The 22,074-nt window shown below is 45.6% G+C and overlaps 1 protein-coding gene across 1 annotated transcript in view; it reads right to left on the bottom strand.

Moving 5' to 3' along the window:
• TMEM163 (transmembrane protein 163) overlaps positions 1 to 21,411 on the bottom strand; it is a 256,787-nt gene extending 235,376 nt beyond the window's left edge. The window contains exons 1-2 of the mRNA XM_082397929.1: positions 20,993 to 21,411; positions 15,069 to 15,188 (exon numbers count right to left, since the gene is read on the bottom strand). Coding sequence (XP_082254055.1) covers positions 15,069 to 15,188; positions 20,993 to 21,194 — 322 coding nt within the window. The 5' untranslated portion in view covers positions 21,195 to 21,411. The remainder of the gene's footprint in view (positions 1 to 15,068; positions 15,189 to 20,992) is intronic.
• Between the last annotated feature and the right edge of the window lie 663 nt (positions 21,412 to 22,074).

Raw genomic sequence — 22,074 nt, 5'->3', positions numbered from 1 at the left:
ACTATCCTATGCATTGTGGGATGTTTAGCAGTATCCCTGGCCTCTGTCAGCCAGATGCCAGTAGCACTCCTAACCCCAGTTCTGACAACCAAATATGTCTCCTGACGTTGCCAAATGTCCCTTGGGAATGGAGGGGGTAGGGAGTTAGGTGCAAAATCATAGCTGGATGAGAACCAATGGCCTAGATTAACTTCTTTAATTTAAATCAGGCATACTTGGTCATTTTTTTCTTTGAGTCAATCGTGACAGATTATGATTATAGGAAACCATGCATTTCACCTAAGCTTTCAAATTTATGGGCATAAAACTGTAAATAATAGTCTCATTACCTAAATTTTTCTTTATTACTAATTATTATTCTTCATTTAACTTCTAAGTACTTTTCACTCATTCCTTTTCTGTTATGATCAGTCTTGCCAGAGCTAAGCCTATTTTACTAGTCTTAAACAGCTTTTAGTTTTATTGATTCTACTGTATCTTTTTCTCTTTCATTAATTTGTACTCTTAAATGTATTGTTTTCTTCCTTCCACCTATTTTGGATTTACTGCTTTTCCCTTTCTTAGTGTCTTGTTTTAGATAGTTTTGCTCATCAATTTTTAGTATCTAATTTCCTTTAAGTTCTAAATATTTTTAAATATTTAATATCTCTCCCCCTTGAGATACTCAGAAAGGTGTTAATTTCCCACATATGTCGTGATATACAGAAGTATTTTAACTATACTTGATTCCAAATGTTCATTGCACTGTGGATAGAGAACACTGTAAAATATAGATTCTTAGTAATTGGATGAGACTTCCTTTGTGACTATGGAAGTGGTCACATTTTAAAATGTTCCATAACATTAAACAGACTTGTTGGACACATGGTTCTATATTGACCCATTGGGTCAGTGTTCTTTAAACTGAAAGTTACAACTCATTGGTGGCACACAAAATCAATTTGTTAGGTTGTGACCAGCACTTTTTTCAAATGAAAGAGAAATGTTCAAGTGCACTTTTTTTTTTCTAATTTTAAAATCTCTGACATGAAGTCATTCACACATGGTCAGTATGATATAGTTCAATGACAGCATTTTTTAATTTTCCTAGTAGCACCAAAAAAAAACATGCTGCGTATTATAGTTAAATGTGCTTAGATATGATGACATGTAGTATGTATATAAAACATAAGTTCAGATATACTAGGTAACATGCATTTTTTACTACAGATAGTAGTCAAAAATGTTTGAAAACCACTTAATTCCATAATTCAAATATTCGATGTCTTCACTAGTTTTTTGTCTTTTCATTTGTCAACAAGTAAAAGAGGTACAATAAAGTCTACCATTACGATTATGATTTATCAATCTCTACCTATAATGCCATCAATTTTGGTAGGGGCTTTGGAGCTTTGTTTGGTATATACAAATTCACAAGTGTCTTGTCTTCTGGGTGAACTGAACCTTTGTTTATATAGTAACAACCTTTATACCTAATAATGCATTTTGTCTTCAAGCCTCTATTTTCTCTATTAATACAGCAACAAAAACCTTTTGTTCCTATTTGCCAGACATATTTTCTATCCCTATACTTAAGCCATTCTGTGACCTTATGTTTTAAGTTTATCTCTTACTAACAGTATACAGCTAGATTTTTAAAATCCAAGTTATCTGACTTTTACCTAATGGATTTAATCCATTTATATTTTTAAAATTACTCAAATGTTTGGATTTTTTTCTACTTTTTGCCATTTCTATGCTTTTTCTGTGCCATTTTTTTTTTCACTTCTTCTGCTGCCTACTAAATAAGGTAAGATTTTAATTCTTTTTCCCCTGTAATGGTTTGAAACGTATGTACTCCACTCCTTCCATCAATTCCAAAACAGCCTCAGACACTTCTAAAAACACTGACTATTCTCTATTTCCCCTTTTTTCTACTTTTGGAATCCATATTCATTTATTTCAGAAATTTTCCTAACTTCCATGTCTCTTAGAAAATATGAAAGAGAAGAATCACTTTGTGCTACATTCTGGGTAAGTTCCTCAGACTATATTTTGGTTCACTATTTCTCATTGGTTTCTGATTCACTTTGTATATTTTTCACTATAAATTGCTGTATTTGACACTTCCCGGCAAATATGGCAGGATGGTTCCTCACATTTACTTTTGCTTCCTCTAAAAAACTCACTAAACTAAAAGTAGAGGTATTTAAAAAAAAAAAAAAAAAAAAGACAACCCCATTAGAAAAAGAAAATGAAAGAGGCAGCAAAAAGTATTTTTAGATGCTAGAAAACATATGGGCAAGTAGTAGTTGATTTAACAAACTCCAGAAAGCAAATTCCTAAGACAGCTGTGTGAAAGCAAAAAGGCAACCCAATTTACACTCAGGGCACTGAAGAAGAAAAAAAAAACAATTGGTAGCACAGGGTAACAAAGAGAAGACTGAAAACAGAAGGACTGGTTAAAAGTCTATTTAAAAACCACTCCTCCAGATTCCCTCCCCAACTTCTATCAGACACTAGAGGTTTATTCTCTGAAGAAGGTGCAACGGTCTCTTGGAGGAACACCAGACTCAGCTAAAGGTGGGAAAACCAAACTGAACTCTAAACCGGCAGACCAAGTTAAGAATTCCAAACAGAATGCTGAGATCTCAATCTTTCTCCTCAACTTAGCTCTCAAAATTCACGCAGTCAGGTGTCTACCCTCCAGGCAGATCAGAAAGCCCTTCTCCGGGCTACTTGGGAAGTCCAAGAGGAAAGATCAGGAAGTATTAAACTGGAATCCACCCAACAAAACAGTCCAACCCACAGGGAAGTCCATCTACTTGTTCAGAACTCTAGTCAGCTTTTATTATTTTTTTATTTTATTTTTTTAACATCTTTATTGGAGTATAATTGCTTTACAATGGTGTATTCTAGTCAGCTTTTAAACACCCACTCTTTTTGCCTCTCTTTTTTTCCATTATGTTTTATCACAGGATATTGAATATAATTCCCTGTACTACACAGTAGGCCCTTATTGTTTATCCATTCTCTATATAACAGTTTGTATCTGCTAATCCCAAACTCCCAATCCATCCCTCCCCCACACTCCCTTCCCCCTTGGCAACCACAAGTCTGTTCTCTACATCTGTGAGTCTGTTTCTGTTTCGTATGTAAGTTCATTTGTGTCATATTTTAGATCCCACATATAAGTGATATCATATGGTATTTGTCTTTCTCTGTTTGACTTACTTCGCTTAGTATGATAATCTCTAGATCTATCCATGTTGCTGCAAATGGCATTATTTCCCTCTTTTTTATGGCTGAGTAGTATTCCATTGTGTATATATGCCACATCTTCTTTATCCATTCATCTATTGATGGACATTTAGGTTGTTTCCATGTCTTGGCTATTGTAAATAGTGCTGCTATGAACATAGGCGTAAACACCCACTCTTTTTTTTTTTTTTTTAACACCCACTCTTAATATGAGCAGACTATCAAGGATCACCACTCACAGGATTCCTCACGTGAGCCATGAACCCAAGGCAAGCAGGAAAAAAAATGCACCTTGGAGGAAGACAACACAAGAACCGGAAAAAGATTTTTTTTAACTATCATTAATATTTGCTCAGAAAGATAAGAAAAGGTCTATGGAAAAGATCAACAAAACAAGAGTTGGATGATTTTTTTTTTAATTAAAAATTAAAAAATATTATTAAGATAAAAAAAATTTTCAAGTACTAAAAGAAAAAAGAAGAGAGCAACCAAACCAATAAACAAATCCACCACTGATAACATGCGCTAAAAACTATACTAAGATAAACACAACAATCAGAAACTAGTCAGTCCCATACAGCAAACCCCAAGACTACAGTTACTCCCAAAGTCCACCACCTCAATTTTGGGATGATTCATTGTCTATTCAGGTATTCAACAGATGCAGGTACATCAAGTTGATCGTGGAGATTTAGTCCACATCTCCTGAGGCTGCTGGGAGAAACTTCCCTTTCTTTTCTTTGTTCGCACAGCTCCTGGGGTTCAGCTTTGGATTGGCCCCACCTCTGCATGTAAGTCACATTCTGGCATCTGTTCCCTGCTCAGGGAGGATGGGGTTAAAGTAGCAGCTGATTAGGGGGCTCTGGCTCACTCAGGCCAGGGGGAGGGAGGGATATGGAATGTGGGGCGAGCCTGTGGAGGCAGAGGCCAGCATGACATTGCAACAGCCTGAGGCACCCCATGTGTTCTCCCGGGGAAGCTGTCCCCGGATCACGGGACCCTGGCAGTGGCGGGCTGCACAGGCTCCCAGGAGGGGAGGTGTGGATGTGACCTGTGTTTGCACACAGGCTTCTTGGTGGCTGCAGCAGCAGCCTTAGCATCTCATGCCCGCCTCTGGTGTCCGTGCTGATAGCCATGGCTTGCGCCCATCTCTGGAGCTCATTTAGGCGGTGCTCTGAATCCCCTCTCCTTGTGCACCCCAAAACAATGACCTCTTGCCTCTTAGGCAGGTCCAGAGTTTTTCCTGGACTCCCTCCCGGCTAGCTGTGGTGCACTAGCACCCTTCAGGCTGTGTTCATACAGCCAACCCCAGTCCTCTCCCTGCGATCCGACCGAAGCCCAAGCCTCAGCTCCCAGCCCCCACCTGCCCCGGCGGGTGAGCAGACAAGCCTCTCAGGCTGGTGAGTGCTGGTCGGCGCCGATCCTCCGTGCGGGAATCTCTCCGCTTTGCCCTCCGCACCCCTGTGGCTGCGCTCTCCTCCGTGGCTCTGAAGCTTCCTCCCCACACACCCCCTGTCTCCACCAGGGAACGGGCTTCCTAGTGTGTGGAAACCTTTCCTCCTTCACAGCTCCCTCCCACTGGTGCAGGTCCCATCCCTATTCTTTTTTCTCTGTTTTTTCTTCTTTCTTTTGCCCTACCCAGGTACGTGGGGAGTTTCTTGCCTTTTGGGAAGTCTGAGGTCTTCTGCCAGCGTTCAGTAGGTGTTCTGTAGGAGTTGTTCCATGTGTAGATATATTTTTGATGTATTTGTGAGGAGGAAGGTGATCTCCATGTCTTACTCCTCCACCATCTTGAAGGTCCTCCCATTCCATTTTTTTAAATGTTACCTAGAACACCAGGGTTTAGATACACTCCATTTTTTCAACAGAACAACAAAGAGTATGTCTCTGGGAACGTTTGAGAGTATGTCTCTGTGTGGTTGAGATCCTGGGGAGTCAAAAATTTCTACTGAACCTTTCTTGGGAGCAGCCTTGGGCTTTTTATAATGGCAGCCTCTAGTCCGTTTACTTTTTTTTTTTTTTTTTTCATGGATGACCACAACAAAAGCAACAATGATTGCAGTTACCAAACATGAAACACACTCATACTATGTCATAATATTGACATTCAGTCCAGTAATCCTCCACTGTAACAGCTCCTTTACTTTGCAGTGAAAATTGATTTGTATATTCTTTGCCTCTGAGTCCTTGTGGGATTTTTTTTTTTTTAATTCAGACAGAAAGTCACAAAAATTATACTCATCCTCATCAGTTCACTCAGTCCCATGTAATTAATTTTTTTTTTCATCTTGATCTTTTGTGAACAAACAAAAACAAGAGTTGGATGATTTTTTAAAAGGCACACTCAGACAATTAAAAATAAACTTGACAGTAGGAACGAAAAGCTCAATAGAAACGTAGGAGTATAAAGTGGAGGACATTTCCCAGAATGTAGAGCAAAAAGGCAGAAAAAGATAAATGGCAAATAAAAAAAAAATAGAAAGGAAGGGCATACATTCATGAAAAAGACCCTACTGCAGCAAGTCTCATACAAAGGATTATAATTTAGAAAGGTTTAGGACTTAAATAGTAACCCTAGAAATAAGAACTTCAAAACTCTTAAAGAACATTATTTCCTACCAAGAATTTTCTATTAAGGCATCAGTCAAGTGTCAGGATATATTAATGACATTTCAGGCTTGAAAGCTTCCCTTCCCTTGTGCCCCTTCCTAGGTAGAGGAGTTAAAAAGAAGATAAGGGTGTCTATCAGAGAAGAGAAAAACGTGGTATCCAGGAAACGGGGAACTCAGCAGAGGAGAAAAATACAGGGAATGCCCAAATCCCTGGTGAAGGGTGATCCTAGGATGCAGCTGGGCACCTAATAGAAAGGGCAACCAAACAGATTAGAGGATGTCAAATGGCTCCAAGAGAGATTTCTTCAAGACGAAACTGACAGAATTATCAGTGCATCTGAAAATATTACAGAGAAGCTGAGGTTGGAATAAAAATGCTGAATTATAGTTTAATAAGAAATAGATGCAGAGAAAAGTAAACATAGGACTAAACAAAACAGATATTAAAACCAAGAGAAAATAAAAAATGGTGCAGGAAAGTAATCATTCTTCACCATATAGCTCAGTGAGCAAGATTTATGTAGTCATAATAATGCAAACCATAACTATTATGCAAGGGTGGAAATTCAAGAAGTCAGCATGTTTGTGTGGGACCAGGAGGAGGGTAAAGAGTAAATTATCTTCTTCCATGGTGGGAGGTCAACAAATAATGCCTAAATGACAAAAATTCAAGAGCTGGCATTAGAAGCCTGTTATTTATACAGATATAAGTAAATGCAAGGATCAACTAACTAGAGAGGCAAAGTGATTGCCAGGATGGGGACAAGGAGGAAATAGAGAGGAGAGAGAGTGGGGGACTGTTATAGTTCTTAAATTTTTAAAAACTACATCCATGTTATGGCTTCCATAAAAACAACAAAAATATATATTTCTTTGGTTATTTTCCATTTGGTCTTTTCAGTGTCTTTTTCCTTTCGTGTGTTTGATTCCTTTTTGATTGTCTACTCATTAAATATACCCATTTTACAGATTTTGTCAAGTAATTCTCTTCTCTGGAAATGGGAGTTGTAATCACATGCTGGCTGACGTAGTCATGGTGGATCCTCTCTCAGGAGCTTCCTGTTGTTGGATTATGAGCTCATCTTCGGTGGAGTGTCATCCATGGGACGCTGCTGGGACTTAGCTGAGGTTCTACACTTGCTTCTTTCAGGCGCTCCAGGGATATTTCTGACCTAGAGCCACATCTATGTTAATATCTCAGCTTGAGGGTTCCTAGGCTACTCGGGCAGGATAAACTCCTAAAGCGGATGCCATGGTGTAGCCCCTGGATCCTCCCTCGGGACCTGAGCACTCATTCCTCAAGCCACCAGGAATGAGGGCTGCTGACGGCTCACAGTGACATCCCTCTCCTGGAACCAACCTCTACTGAAGGAAGCTGCCTCTCCCAAGGTTACACTTTTCCGTGGGGCACCTCACACCAATGACTGCTCTAACAACCTTGCTTCAGTTAGACAATTCTGAAGGGCCATTCCAGCTTCTAAGTCCCTGTGGGACAAGCCTCTGAGGTAACAGCATCGAAGTTCAACTTCTCCCTCTGCCCAGTCTTGATTCCCTTGCTCCCTTTCAGGTATTATTCCTTAGAGCCTCTCCCAGCCTCCACTCCCAATACGCCTCTTGCAGTAAATCTCAGAGTCTCAGGGCCTATTTCTTAGGAAATCAACCTATGAAAATTCCAAACACAAACTTGCACAAGGTAATCCCGTGGTTATAAGTTCTAGTGGAACACTCCCCAACCCTCACCAAGCTAAGCTGAGTCAGATAAGCTTCCTCATTGTCTTCCTAGGCTGGTGAGTGGGTTTATTCTGGTCCAGCCTTTCACTGAAGGTAAAAGTCCTCTAGCCCCTACTATTTGCTCTGACATCTGCGGAGTTCCCCTTCCCATTAGGCTGGAGCTCTTCAAGGGGAACAAGAGACTGTCCCACTTCCTTTTTTTTTTTTTTTAATTTAATTTTTTTTTATACAGCAGGTTCTTATTAGTTATCTATTTTATACATATTAGTGTATACACGTCAATCCCAATTGCCCAATTCATCCCACCATCACCACCCCTCCCCCCCGCCTTCCCCCCTTGGTGTCCATACGTTTGTTCTCTACATCTGTGTCTCTATTTCTGCCTTGCAAACCGGTTCATCTGTACCATTTTTCTAGATTCCACATATATGTGTTAATATATGATATTTGTTTCTCTCTTTCTGACTTACTTCACTCTGTATGACAGTCTCTAGGTCCATGTCCCACTTCCTAATGTTCTCTGTCATACCTAGCAGAGCAGACAGGCAACAGAAATTCACTAAGGACTGAATGAACACATCCACCAGCTGGAAGGAAGGATGAGCTGATAGGCATGGGAGAGTTGGCAGAGAGTGAGGAACAGGTCCCTTCACTGGGGGAAGGAGGGTTCTCTCCCACACTCTGGCATCATCTTCGGCCCTCAGGATGGGACACCAGGAAATAATCTCTTCTCAAGAAGTTTGCCAGACATTCATCTTCAAGAGGCAATTCCCAGAGGACCAAATCACAGCTCTGGAGTACAAGCAGACCAGAAAACCCCTTCTTGTCCAACCGGCTAACAAATATGCCTGGAAAGAGATTGAGAGGCAATAGGAAAAGCCCTCAGGAATTTCCCACAGGGCGCTGGCCCATTTCCTAGCAGAGCCCAGGCGCAAGCAAGGAGGGGCAAGGACCCGGCGAGCCTAATGAGATGAGCCCAGCCGGGGCTCACTGCCCAGCTCCCCTGAGCCACTGCCACCGCTGTGTGACAAAGACACCCCCGTGCAAATGCACCCTGGCCACACTTTTAATTCAAGGCTGTGTGCAGAATGCAGGGAGAAGGCAGGCAGAACAAGCGAGCAGCTGCTAAGACCCCTCCTCCACTGCGGCTGCAAACAGCAGCTCATGCTAAGCGTGGAGACTCAGGAAGATGCGCTCTCCTGACAGCCACAAGCGAGTCCGGTCAAAAGAACCCTGGATCCTTCGGTCCAAGAGGAGGCAGAGGGAGAGGGGAGGGCGGGAGAGTGGAATGAGGGGGAGGGGGAGAGAAGGGGCCTGCATGCCCCAGCCCCCGTACCCACAAAGGTGAAGCCGGCTTTCCCCCTTGTTTCCGTTCACTTGAAAACGCTGCCGTGCCTTTTTCGGAGCTCTTTACCTGCAAATGTACATCCTCGACCAGCTGCAGCCACGATGGCCTCAGCAGGAAGATGTCAAAATTACTCCAGTCCAACCAATATCTGAGCGCCAACTGTGTTAGGGGCTGAGAAAGCAGACTGGAGAGGACGGCGCCCTGCCCCTGAGGGGGATGTATCAGTGCACAGAGCGACAACGATTGGGTGTCACGTTCCTGACTGCTGGGTGTCACGTTCCTGACTGCTGGGTGCCCACGCGGCTATGGGCAAAAGGGGCATTTCAGACAGCCCGGAGGGTCAGGGTATGCTTCCTGGAAGAGGGGATCTTTCATCTCAGTTTTGGGGGAGAAATACAATTTAGCAAGAAAACAAAGCGGGGGGTCAGGAACAAAGGGCATCTGAGGCCAAGGGCAGAGCAGGTGCATGGGTATGAGAGCGCAGGGTTGGATGCAGCACTTGGGGAACTACAAGGAGCGTTTGTGGGCTGGCATGGCTGGGAGATGGGAGGAGCCGAGTACAGCCAGGAAGGAGGGGCCAAGGTCAGGAGGAGACTCTAGGTAAGCAAAGGGGTGGGACTAAAATACTACTGCGCATCCATGAGGCATCACTGAGCCAGCATGGGGGAGGGGACCAGGCAGCAACCTGTGAGGACACGACCTCGAGGATGTGAAGGAGGAACCCGGAGGCAGGGCGTGTTGTCAGGATGAGGCGCCCAAACTGCCTTTCAGCCTGTTCCTCCCTCCTGGTTTCCACCTCTCAGAATCAGCATCCCCGGTTATCGTTCGCCCGGCACGCTCCCGGGTTAGCAAGTTATCCCACTCAGCACGCCCAGGATGTGGCTCACAAGCTTCCTGCCCACATCCTGTCCCCACCGTGTCACCCGGCTCAGCAGCCCAGGCAGGCCGTGGTTGGGAAGTTGTTCCGGAAAACTCTCCACCTCGAATCGACTTCACGCTACGCTAGGGAAACAGCAGCTTGGGAAGAGGCCGGGCTCTTTGAAAGACCAGCAAGAATAAGACGCCATATCTAACCTAAGTACCAACGGGGAGCGTGCACGGCCCCACATCTGGGCTTGCCGTGCCCAGAGAATGTCTAGAAGAAAATACAAGACACGGGCAACAAACATCGTCCGGGAGGCGCAGGAACAGGGAGAGAGGTTAGGATGGGAAAGAGACTGGCACCGTGTACCTCTGGCCTCACGAATTTTTATAATGTGCACATACTTCTTTTATCAATAGAAATAAAAAAGAACAGCAAACGACACGAAGGATCATTCTATGAGCAGAATAAAAACCGAGTGCTGAAGTCTTTGGTTCAGGGAAACAGTTCAGGGGCTGAGTCTTAAGGACACAGGCAGGAGAGCCGAGGGCCTCACAGGCGGCGTCATCCAACGGAGGTGGGGACACAAAGGGGAAAACTGGGATGAAGAAAATACACCGTGTGATGGGTAAAACTACTCTGGGGGATGAGTCCTGGTGACTGGGGAGGCCCCCCCTGAGGATTCAGCCACGTGGAGATCCATGGGAAGATGAGCTTTGCTGAAGGATGCCCACCCCCATCCTGAGGAGAAGGTGGGGTGTCTGAGAAAGTGGGGCAAGGGTCAGATCGGGACGCACGTTTTAGGCCGCTGTAAATTTTTTTTTGGCCACGCCGCGGGTCATATGGGATCTTAGTTCCCCGACTGTCCTCCTGCATTGGAAGCAGAGTCTTAACCACTGGACCGCCGGGGAAGTCCCACCACTGGAACTATTTAGACGCTACTCTTAGGGCACCAGAAAGCCACTGGAAGATCTTCTGTCTTCTTTCCCACCTCACAAATGTGTCACTTGAGAGATACCTAAAAAAGTTCCCAGACATATTTTGCTGAGTTTATAGAAGAATCTGTAATTTCATTTCACTTATCTCTCAACTCTTGGACTCACAAATTAAAAATAAAAAGAATAAGTACACTTATTCTACCATTTTTAAGGGTCAACAGTTTATATGAAAATCAGATATATTATTTTAAAACTCCCAAATATAAAATCACTCCTTTCAGAAATTTTTCTAATTCTTAAATCTACTGATTCACAAAAATTTTGAGTGAGCTTTTTCTGAGAAGATCTTGGTTTGGAGTACTTTTTTTTTTAAAGTAGAACTGTGTATCTTAGGAAAAGTTTTCTCCTGAGAATGTTTCAAATATATCTTCATTTCTCACAGAACATGTATTGAGTGCCTAAAAATTAACTTGCACTCATTCAAAGCTCAGAAAGAGTTAGAATGCATTTTCCTAAATCATTCTAACAAAGACATCAATGATGTCAAAACCCTGAATTCTGAAACAGAACTTCTGTTCTCTTTCTAGCCTCATTATTAAAACAGATTTTTTTTAAGGTTTGTTCATAACAGGATTGCCATTTTCCATGCTGCCTACCGATTATAAACAGAAGTAATTCTAAAGCCAAACTAGAGCTGTCTCTGAAATATTCAAGATGTATTACCATCTGGTTTTATATCAGCATTTGAGCAGGTCCAAAAAATCACTACATTACCAAGTATTATCAAAAATAGTTCATTTCCCTTTCAAAGCACATATTCCTCTCAAAATACTTTCAAGTCACAAACTTTAAAAATTCACCTAATTTTTCAAACTACACCAGACACATGAATGTCAACCATAGTTACATTTGTAAGTGATTTGTCACAGATCACTCAGTAATACTGACCAAAGCTAGTTTCATCTAATGGTCTTATGGAAAGTACTAATTTGGGAAACATGGCATACCTGATTACTCGGAAGCATATAGGAAGTAAAGGGTAATAGTCTTTATTTGCAATGTACACACTATGTAAAACTACACATCTTTCCAACCCTGAGAAAAGAGGTGTCCCCCAAACTTATATATATCCAGCAGCCTCATTTCCAAACACAAAAGAGACAATAGCCTTTCTCCAGAGGATGCTCAGCTAAAAATCAGCATCTACGAGTAAAGAGAAAATGGCAGGTGGGGAGATAAAGATGGGTTTCTAACTGAACCTGCAGATACAGCTCCAAGACAGGGCCCTTAGCAAGAGAACGGCTGTCGGATTTTCCAGCTGTCTCGACAAGATTTCAATTGTTCATAAAATAAATGAGACCTAAGCCTGGTATCTAAACAAATGTTTAGATGAAATTTATTTCTAAGAAATCTTTTCCTTCCACCTAACCGAAAAAATGCTTTTTAAAATCTCTCTCAGTTCATTCATTCAACAACTTTGAGTACTGATTCCACGTAAAGATGTTCTTCCTGCTCCCAAAGAGTTTACCATCCAGTAGTGGCAAGAAGGCATGACAATACACACAGTCTTCTACTCTTCACCATGATTATCACCCCCTGGCAACACACACACACACACACACACACACACACACGCGCGTGCATGCGCGCGGGCACACACTCCGACCACTTCTCTGCCATCTCAAAGCACTGCATTCTATAGCAATTCTCTTCAAAATGCTAACTGGTTCAACCTGACCATTTCACAGGATAAAACGGGGGTTCGCCAAGCCAGACCATATTCCATTTTATCCCATCTCTCTGTCAACCACCTCCTTGGAGAAGAAGACTGGGGGCTCCTTCTGACACTTTTCTAAAAATACTTTTACTGCACTTTCTGAAACGTACCATTTCCCTTGAAATACTAATTTACACAACTTCAAAAGTCAGCTTATATTGCTTAATCTCTACTGATTTTCTCTCCCTTCAAAACTATGAAAAGGATTGAGCGAAGGCCTGTCAACATGTAAACGATGCCTTAAATTTTTTTTAATATTTCATGTTACAAAATAAACTTAGGAAACTAAAGAGTAAAACCAGCAGCGCTAACAACACAGCCACAGGCCACCTCAAGGGTCTAAAGTACGAAACACAGACAGGTGCACATACACTGCAGCTACTCTGTAGTTAAAGCGGGAAAAAATATAGTTTATCTTCTACATGTTTTGGTTTCACTGGACCAGAACAAGTTGAAAGCAACTTGGGAACAAATTGAATGTACCATAGAAAGCAACAAAGATCATATCATGTATATGTCAATGCCAACGTTTTATAGGCAAGAACTTACAGGAGTTAAATTGTTTGCTTGCCATAAAAAAGTGGTAAGATCGTTCTGAAAAGAAACAGAACGCTTCTCACAAAGCAATATTCGAATTCCATATGCATTATGCAACAGTCTTTTCCTATTATAAGAAATGGAACAAAGTTTTTATGATAATCCAACTGATCAGACATAATACGGGAAACCAAAATTTCCTCCTAATTTGTTCTTATTCTGAGATTAAAGACATCAAATGTAGGACTCTTCTCCCAAAGGAAAGACTTGCTCAGTATTTCTTCACATTCAGGTCCTCATTCAAACACCCACATTACAGAGTCGTTAACATCTCTATCAGGCACACAGCCACGCATCTGAGTAACTATTATTCTGTTTGTAAATCACCTCTCCTTTCCTGGCGTTCCTCTTTCTTTCCATATGTAAATTATGGTGTCAGATTCGGACCCCACCACCAGCCACCGTGACCAAATTATCCTCCAGGGACATCAATCGGGCTCGTTATTCTTGTTTCAGCATTTAAAAAAAAAAAAAAGGAGGAGTAGCTATTTTCAGGAAACAGAATTCCTTTTTTTTTTTATACATCTTTATTGGAGTGTAATTGCTTTACAATGTTGTGTTAGTTTCTGCTGTATAACAAAGTGAATCAGCTATATGTATACATATATCCCCATGTCTCCTCCCTCTCGCATCTCCCTCCCACCCTCCCTATCCCACCCCTCTAGGTGGTCACAAAGCACCGAGCTGATCTCCCTGTGCTATGCGGCTGCTTCCCACTAGCTATCTATTTTACATTTGGTAGTGTATATATGTCCATGCCACTCTCTCACTTCGTCCCAGCTTACCCTTCCCAGAATTCCTCTTGATCAGATGTCTGGCTCACTGGTAAATGTTTCTACCCTGAAATGCATTATCCTTGGCTGCTAAATGTGTGGCTTTAAAAAAACAAAAAACAAAAAAACAAAACAAAACAAAAAGCCAAGACATGGTACAGCGTTTCCAATATAAATTGCTTCCAGGAAACTATGCTGAGTTTTGCGGGGAGCACTCGGTCAAATTCTAATATTCCCTCTTGGGAGCCAACACCAACTTCCAGCAGCAGCTCTAACTGTGCAGAACGGAATTTCAAACACACACAGGCCAGCATCTTCCGGCGGACACAGCCCTTTCTTCTCCTACTCTGTGGGGTGTCACATGAGACACCTCGTACGATACTCATCACTTAGAATATAGATCTTTGTTAAAGTCATAAATTAATCACGAAATGCACAAAATACATTCTTTTCCCTAGCATTAAAGAAAATAAATAAATAACACTGTGGTTTCCAGCAAGGTTGAGCTGAAGCTGAATGTCACTGCTTAAGCTTGTGAATCACTGCACGATTAAGAATAAACACCACACACACATCTCTATAGGCTGCAAATGTTAGCAGAGAACAACGCATGTCATGGGGCTTCCTAACACGGACAAAGGATCATCCATGGGCAGAAAGTGTTCAGTTGTCTTAGTTCTTCTTGATTATAATAAATATTTCTGCTTCCGTGGCCACTGAAAACTTGAGAGAGGACCCTCCCATTCTCTTTTCATTAAAATGTACGGATGATTTTATTCTAAACCTTACGCAGATACAATCGGGGGAACGATTGCACTCATCTGGTGGATGAAGCTCAAAATACGAATCTCAAGCATGTATATTTGTCACATGTCAGCCCAGGCTGAAGGCATCCACCAAGAGAATATTTTCACTATTCAGCTGGCAGCCAGAATCTACTGCCACGAACCCGCATACTGATGAGAGCCAAAGCTCCCAGTCCCGTTCTCCATTTCTTCTTCTTAACCACCTCTTGCCTCTGCAGAGCAGAGAAGCCATTTTGCTAATTTATAAGCATCCTGACTATGCAACCACTGAAAAAAATTTACTCATCAATGATAGCTAAAAGCAAAAGCACATCCCATAGGAGTGAGAGAACAAAACAGGCAACACCGGCACATATGTCGATCAGCAAGACTCCGGATACTCACTAAAGGCAGCCACTGCCAGGGCCAGTGTGACAATAATGGAGAACCAGGAGACCCACAACGCCTTCTTTCTGTAGTTCTGGGCTTCGTGGGGTTTTAGCCGAGTGCTGCTTTCTAGTAAGCCTGACAAAAACAAGGAGAAAAGGAAGTTAGGCATTTCCTTATTAAGAAACCCACAACTAGAGCTATTCTTTCTTAGCCAAGGATTGCAAACTGACAGCCCGCGGGCCAAGATGTGGGGTTTTTTCATTGAAATATAGTTGATCTACAACACTGTGTTAGTTTCAGGTGTACAGCAAAGTGATTCAGTTATCCAAGAGGTGTTTTAACATTTAGGAGAGTCGTATGGAAATCAAGCTTTCTGGCCTCTCTTGAAAGATCTCGGGTTCTGGCAATATCTGGCTCGTGTTTCCGCAGGGTAATGGCAGCTGTCTTCTTTGTAAAGTACCTACCACCCCCTGACCTGACATATGACCCCAGCCATCGCCCTGCCCCTGTGGCTCACTGGCTCACATAGGTGCTGCTCCTTCTAACGAGAATTTTTCGTTAGAAAAATAGCACAGATAGCCCACATCTGGCTGGGCATTTGTGCTCCTCGGCGTGGCACTGATTTGCATTGCTCCATCAGCATGGCCCTAACCGGCGGACCGGGTTTCGGAGTTGTGGAATACAAATGCCTCCATGCCTCCCCTCAACAGTTAACAGAAGGAGGACCATTTCTCTTTAACCACAACCAGCAGCCACCAGGCCTAAATTACACGCCACGTTTTCTTCCCTCCTCTTTCTGCTCTATAGTATCTATTCCTTTGTATCAGTCAAATGTCAAAAAATTCTCACAGTATTGCAGCGGGGTAAACCCGCTAAAACTGGAGGTCACCTCCCAGGTGGGTCACGTGTAAGAAAGGTTTGATTTCGTCTCCTATGCTTTCAACACTGAGAGTCCTCAACAGCAACAGAAATTCAGGACGACTCTGAGGCAGTGCCCAAGCTTCTGCAGCCATGGGTTGAAGACTAAAACATCTCCAGCATGATCTTGATTTATATTCTTTCTTCTCCTTTGTAAAGAGATCATACACGGCATCTCTTAGTTGCATGAAGAACCAAACTCTCAGCCCGGCATTCTACATAAACAGGACAACATCTCTGGCCAAACAACCCATAATACACCTTTCAGAGGTGGGGCACCCTCATCACAACAGCTCCAAATGATGAAGGAATTGGCAGTCAGAGCTTAAGCACCCACCTGTAAAATAAGGCACAGTGTGCGACAAATCACACCTAAGCACTGTGGAAAAGGCATCTTCCCGTTAGACTGACTGGGTACCACATTAAGCCTCTGGTTGCCAAAAACTGCATCCTGTTCAAAAATTATAACAAGGACCCTGTTAAAACTTCCCAATTCCATTAACTACCCAGATTCAAACACCCTTAAGAAGGCCTAAGTAAACAGGAAATGTGGAGAAGCCTGCTTACTGAGTCCAGTGTACAGCCGCAGATTTTTTTTTTTAATAAATTTATTTTATTTTATTTTCTATTTTATTTTTGGCTGTGTTGGGTCTTCGTTGCTGCACGCGGGCTTTCTCTAGTTGTGGTGAGCGGGGGCTACTCTTCGCTGCGGTGCGCAGGCTTCTCAATGCAGTGGCTTCTCTTGTTGTGGAGCATGGGCTCTAGGCACACGGGCTTCAGTAGTTGTGGCACGTGGGCTCAGTAGTTGTGGCTTGCAGGCTCTAGGGTGCAGGTTCAGTAGTTGTGGCGCACGGGCTTAGTTGCTCCACGGCATGTGGGATCTTCCCGGACCAGGGCTCGAACCCGTGTCCGCTGAATTGGCAGGATTCTCAACCACTGCGCCACCAGGGAAGGCCCCACAGATTTTTTAATCATTGAAACCTGTAGACTTATTTACAACCAAAAGGTAGATAAATTTGCAAAAGGTAGGTAATAAACTCCATCTCCATCACCTCACTGTAAAAATCTCCCCAAACCTTCCTTTAAAAATGCACTTGGATGGAAAAAAGAAAAACCTTCTCTCTTATCAAATTGTGCCCTGGGTACAAGTGATTTCAAACTGTCCCTTTGTCTGCTTCCCTAGCTGCTGAAAAACACCCCATTCTAATTTTCAACTGTGATCACCCTCGACTCCAGTTAAAGCCACAACCTAGAAGAAGCAGGTCCCAGTGACTCCCAATAATTTATTTCCCTTTGCCCAAATGATATGGAAATCTTTCTTTCATCCTGGCCAATTGATTTTCAAGAGGAGTGAAGCTGTAACACTTAAGTACTGACTCAAATAAGCAGTTCATTTGCTGGGTACTTTGACAGCAACCATCTTGAGAGGTTATCCACTGGGGCTACAAACGAGGTTTCTTCTAGAAGTAGATTTAATTTCCTAAGAAAAACAACAAGGATCTGGGTTTTCAATTCCAACACATGACATTTATTTTCCCTACCAAAGCCAGCTGTTTCCAACAGTATGACTGGAGCTGACCGCACAGACCAATCATGTGCCTCGCCCCAGAGTGGGCCAGCACTCCCCTTGGAGGGAGTCCGGAATGCCAGCTCACCTGGGCTGCACTGCCCTGCTAAGGTGGCAGTTGAATCCTCTGATCAACAAGACTGGTAGTTCTTCCCCAGGTCTGATCCTGTATGTGCTTCCCCAGGAGATACTTCAAACTTTAAACACTGGAGTAAATTGGAAGACTGTCCAAGAAGGGAAGAACTTTCCCATTTCTATCCAACCTTCTGTTTCCTGCTAGTTTTCCTTCCTAAAAATAGAGCCAATACCAAGAATGGAAAACTTCCCACTCCTCAAAGGGTGTGGGGTATAATGACCTATGAGGACCCAGCTCATAAATGAATGGTCCGCACACAGGTGCCACCACCTCCACCCCGTGTTAGCTGCACGCACACGTGCAAGCCACAGAGATGTGCTGAGAATTCCTGAATCTTTCAGGAAGCTGTGTGTCAAAGGTAGAAGAAAAGCAGCGCAGCCTACAGAAGCCAAGGCAGGCCTCAGATTTGCACACAGGGCTGGATCCTTCCTACCCGTAGCTGGCCTCCACATTCAAATGTTTAATCTCACTTGAATTTCACCTATTGGTAATTTGGGCCTGGCAATAGTAAGCATAAGGGTTGTATTAATGAAGGACTGATACCTTATTTGGGGTGGAGGAGATGCAAATATATGCAGGGAGATTGAAGCCATCAGTCATTTCCATGCTAGTATGAATTAGTTCCAATTGCTTTCTCCTAAGAGTTAGTCACGCTTGGATTCTCTGAAGGAAGGGGTATATTCATTAGATGGGAAGGTAGTAGGAAATGCTGAAGCATGTAACACTCTAGGGCCCTAAGGCTTGGGGCAGAATGATGGGAAAACACCTGTGGGGAGAAGAGTGGGTATTAAAAGGTAGGGCGTGGAAATGCGTAAGACAAACTTGGCCTATGTTTTGTTTTAGTCCCTAAAGGTCTTGGACCACAAAGCTCTTGCTCCCTGAACTACAAGGCTCAGTAACTGCAGTGTCACTTGGCTGATATATGAGCTCATTAGGGTCCTGGGAACCAGCCCACATCACTTCTAAGGAAAAAATACCTCTCAAGCCTCCAAACACTAGATTTTTATAAAGCAAGCCTTTGATCAAAGTTAAATGGAGCCTGTCACAGGGTCCTGATAGCTCAGAAGGAATTTAGGGCAAGAGAGAAGGCCAAGTATAGGTACAAATCCAGCTGCCCACCCACCACAAACACACATACCCATTGGTAGGTATTTAGGCCTCGAAGAAAGCAAGCCAGGCATGATGTAGAGATACACATCAGGCAACTGCTGACGCCTCCTCCTCCCCAAATCCTCTCACCATTAGGAAAAAGGTAGCAGCAATTGAACAGTTCCCAAGGGATACAAAAAATCGATATTGGAAAGATGCAGCCCCGTTAAGAAAAAATAACACAAACACAAAATATTATAAGAAACCTCCTTAGTTAAGCTTCTGATTTATTTAATAAAAATGACTCATTCAGCATTAACTCTTTGCTGCCAGGAATGGGTCAAATAGAAGAATGTCACACTGACTTTCAGCTTTCAACGCCACATGGCGCTGGGTTCTTTGGGGGACAGGGTTCATCTTAACAGAGAGGCAGTGTGCGACATGCAGCGCTTTCACACAGTGACAGTTTATGAACAGTGAATGCTTTCATGCTATAACATAATGGAAAATGAAATTCAGTTGACCAGTGAAAAATAACCTAAAGAATAAATTCAGAAGGGCTTTTTACACTTGAGCATGAGCTACAAAATGACACTAAATATTAACTGGCCCTAGCACTTTTTTCCCTCCTATCATTTTGTGAGGCGGGGAGAAATAGGCCAGCTTTTACAGATGACCTGCAATGCTACAAAAATAAGCCCAGCCCAGAGTTCGGTCTTTCTTCAGTGCAAAAATTTTATAATCCTACAACATTAGTTACAGTGGGAAAGGTAATTAACACGACCTACACTAAAAATAACAGGTTTTGCTGGGTGCTTGTGATGTCACCCACCATCAGCTGGAAAATGATAATCGAGTTAGGTGAGAACAGGAGGAGAAACTGCAACACAGGCGCGGAACTCGTTGCACCTGGAGGGGCTCCAGTTCTCACCCGGGCATCCCTGCCGACTCTCTGGGAATTGCCGTTTGCATGCTTCACATGCTACAGTTCAAAATTTCTAAGAGGAAAGAAGAGATCGTGCATCCGAACACTAAACCGGAATAAAAATGTACAGGAGATACTAAGAATAGGACAGAAACCTGCGAAGACTGAAATATACAAGTCCGCCGCAGCCAACAAAATAAGGCTTCCAAGAACAGGGGGTGGAGGTGGCGATGGGCCGGCTCCCCCTGAAGGGCCGGCTGTCAGAATCCCGTTTCGGCCACTAACCGGGTTTAGGAAAGCCACTGAGTCTTTTTGAGGGGGCCGATTTGGATTTCGATTCAGCAAGAAGCAGAGAAGGTACCGACGTGGCTACGAAGAGGGCCCCCTCTGAGCCAAAAGGAAACGAGAGAGGGAGAAAAAGAGGAATGTAGAGAGACACGACAATGAATAGGGTAGTCTCTCCCATTTCTTATGGGCAACTCAAAGGCGGCATCAGCTGTCGGTCGGAGGGTCGGGTTTGGCCTCCCCGGAAAGGGACGTTTGCAGGCTTCCAGGCCAGTGTCTGGGGAAGGATTCTGAAGGGGCTAGGGATGGGCGCTCCGGGAACCATCAGGTTCCAGTGGCATCCATCCAGGATTGGTGGCCCAAATCCAAGTGTCCCAGGCCTCTCCCCCCACCGGCAGACAGCGGGGCAGTGACCCACGGTAAACTGGGTACCCTGTAAATGAGAGTCGGGAGTCACCCGACTCCCGTTCGCCGGGGCGGTCGCCGAGGGACTCCTCAAGGCTAAATCCGCAGAGGGAAGTTCTCCCGGGGAGCCGGCGGTGGCCGCAGGGGGCTCGGGAAGGAGGATGCACCGAGCTCAAGACCCTCCCAACTGAGCGGGACACGCAGTCCCCGGGAGCGCTCGGCTCCGAAAGCAAAGGAAAAAAAAAAAATCACACACACACACACGCCTCCTGCAAACTTTTCCAGTGGGCGCCGGAGGGACCAGGGCTGGCCGAGAGGAGGGCGCGGGCCCCGGCGGGGTCGCCCAGGAGGCAGCACGGTTCGCGGTTCCGGCGAAGGCTCGGCGGCCCCGGCGGCGCCGGCCGAGGGAGGTGGGGCTGCCGCCCTCTGCTCTCCGCGCCTTCGCGGGAAGTCCCGGCTCCGCGCCCCCGCGCGCGCCGAGGCGCCGAGCCCCGCGCCCGGCCCCACCCGCCGGCGGGGAGAGGCGGGCCCCGAGCAGCGGCTCCTCAGCGCGCCCGCCGGGCGGGAGGAAGGGGCCGGGCCGGAGGAAGGGGCCCGGGGCGGCGCGCGCTCACCTCGATCCTCCAGCCCGTCGCTGAACTGGCCGCTCTCGCTGATCCGCAGCTGCCGCTCCTCCTCGGGCTGCGGCGGCTCGCGCGCGGGGGAGCTCAGCGGGCCCGGCCCGGGGGCGGCGGCCAAGGGCGCGTGGACCCGGGGCGGTGGCGGGACGGCGGGGCCCGGGGGGCTGCGGCGCTCGCTGCCCACGGCCGGCTCCATGGCGCGCGGCGGCGACGACGAGCGCGGCGGGGACTCGAGTCAGAAGTGCGAGGCGCAGCGGCTGGGAACAGGCGGAGGGACGCACCGACCGCGCGGAGAGGGAGGGCGGGCGCCGCGGAGTGGAGGTGCGGCGGCGGCAGGGGGCGGGGGGTGCGGGCGCGGCGCGGCTCGCGTGGCCGGTGGCAGAGCCTGGAGCCCAGTAGTCGGCGCCGCGCTCCGCCCCCGGGGGCAGGTGCGTGCGGCAGGGACCCGCCCCGAGGCACGGGCGCCGGAGCCGGCGCTCCGAGGCCGGTGGGAAGGGAGGGATGCGGCCGGGCCTGATACCCGGAGGCTCGGCGGTGTGGGAGGGCGACTGGGAGAGCCGTGACTAGCAGGCGGCCGGGGCAGGGCCCGGTGAGGGTGTGACGGGAGACCTGCCCCACTCGTGCCGCGGGATGGTGACCAGAGGAGACCGCCCCCGCCCCCCGACCCCGGACTCCACTCCTTTACCGTCCGAGAAGCCTGCGGCCGCGCTTGGGTAGAAAAGCCATCAGCGCCCTAATTGGGCATCTTTCTCCTCTGGAGTCGCACAGGCTTCAGACACTGTGGAGGGTCTCCTGCCTGGGCTGCCATTCTCACCGCCCATCCCGGGGAAACGAGGTTCACCTGCCCCCAAGCCCATCCGTGTCGGGCCTTCTTCTAGGAGCTTCGATTGCCCTCCAGCACCAACTTAAGGGGACCGGGTATCTTAGGAGCACAGGGCGTTCTAGAAGATGTTTGGACCCTACCCCGCCCCCCTTGCGACTGCCCCTGGGCCTTGGTCCCAGCCGGTCCCCCACCAGCTCTCTACTCCCCCTCTGAGTAGCCGAGTCTTGCCCGTACTTCAGGCCTCCGATGGAAG

The sequence above is a fragment of the Balaenoptera borealis genome (assembly GCF_965194805.1).
Source record: "Balaenoptera borealis genome assembly, chromosome: 6".
Classification (NCBI taxonomy): Eukaryota; Metazoa; Chordata; class Mammalia; order Artiodactyla; family Balaenopteridae; genus Balaenoptera; species Balaenoptera borealis.
This window is presented reverse-complemented; position numbering and strand designations above follow the sequence as displayed.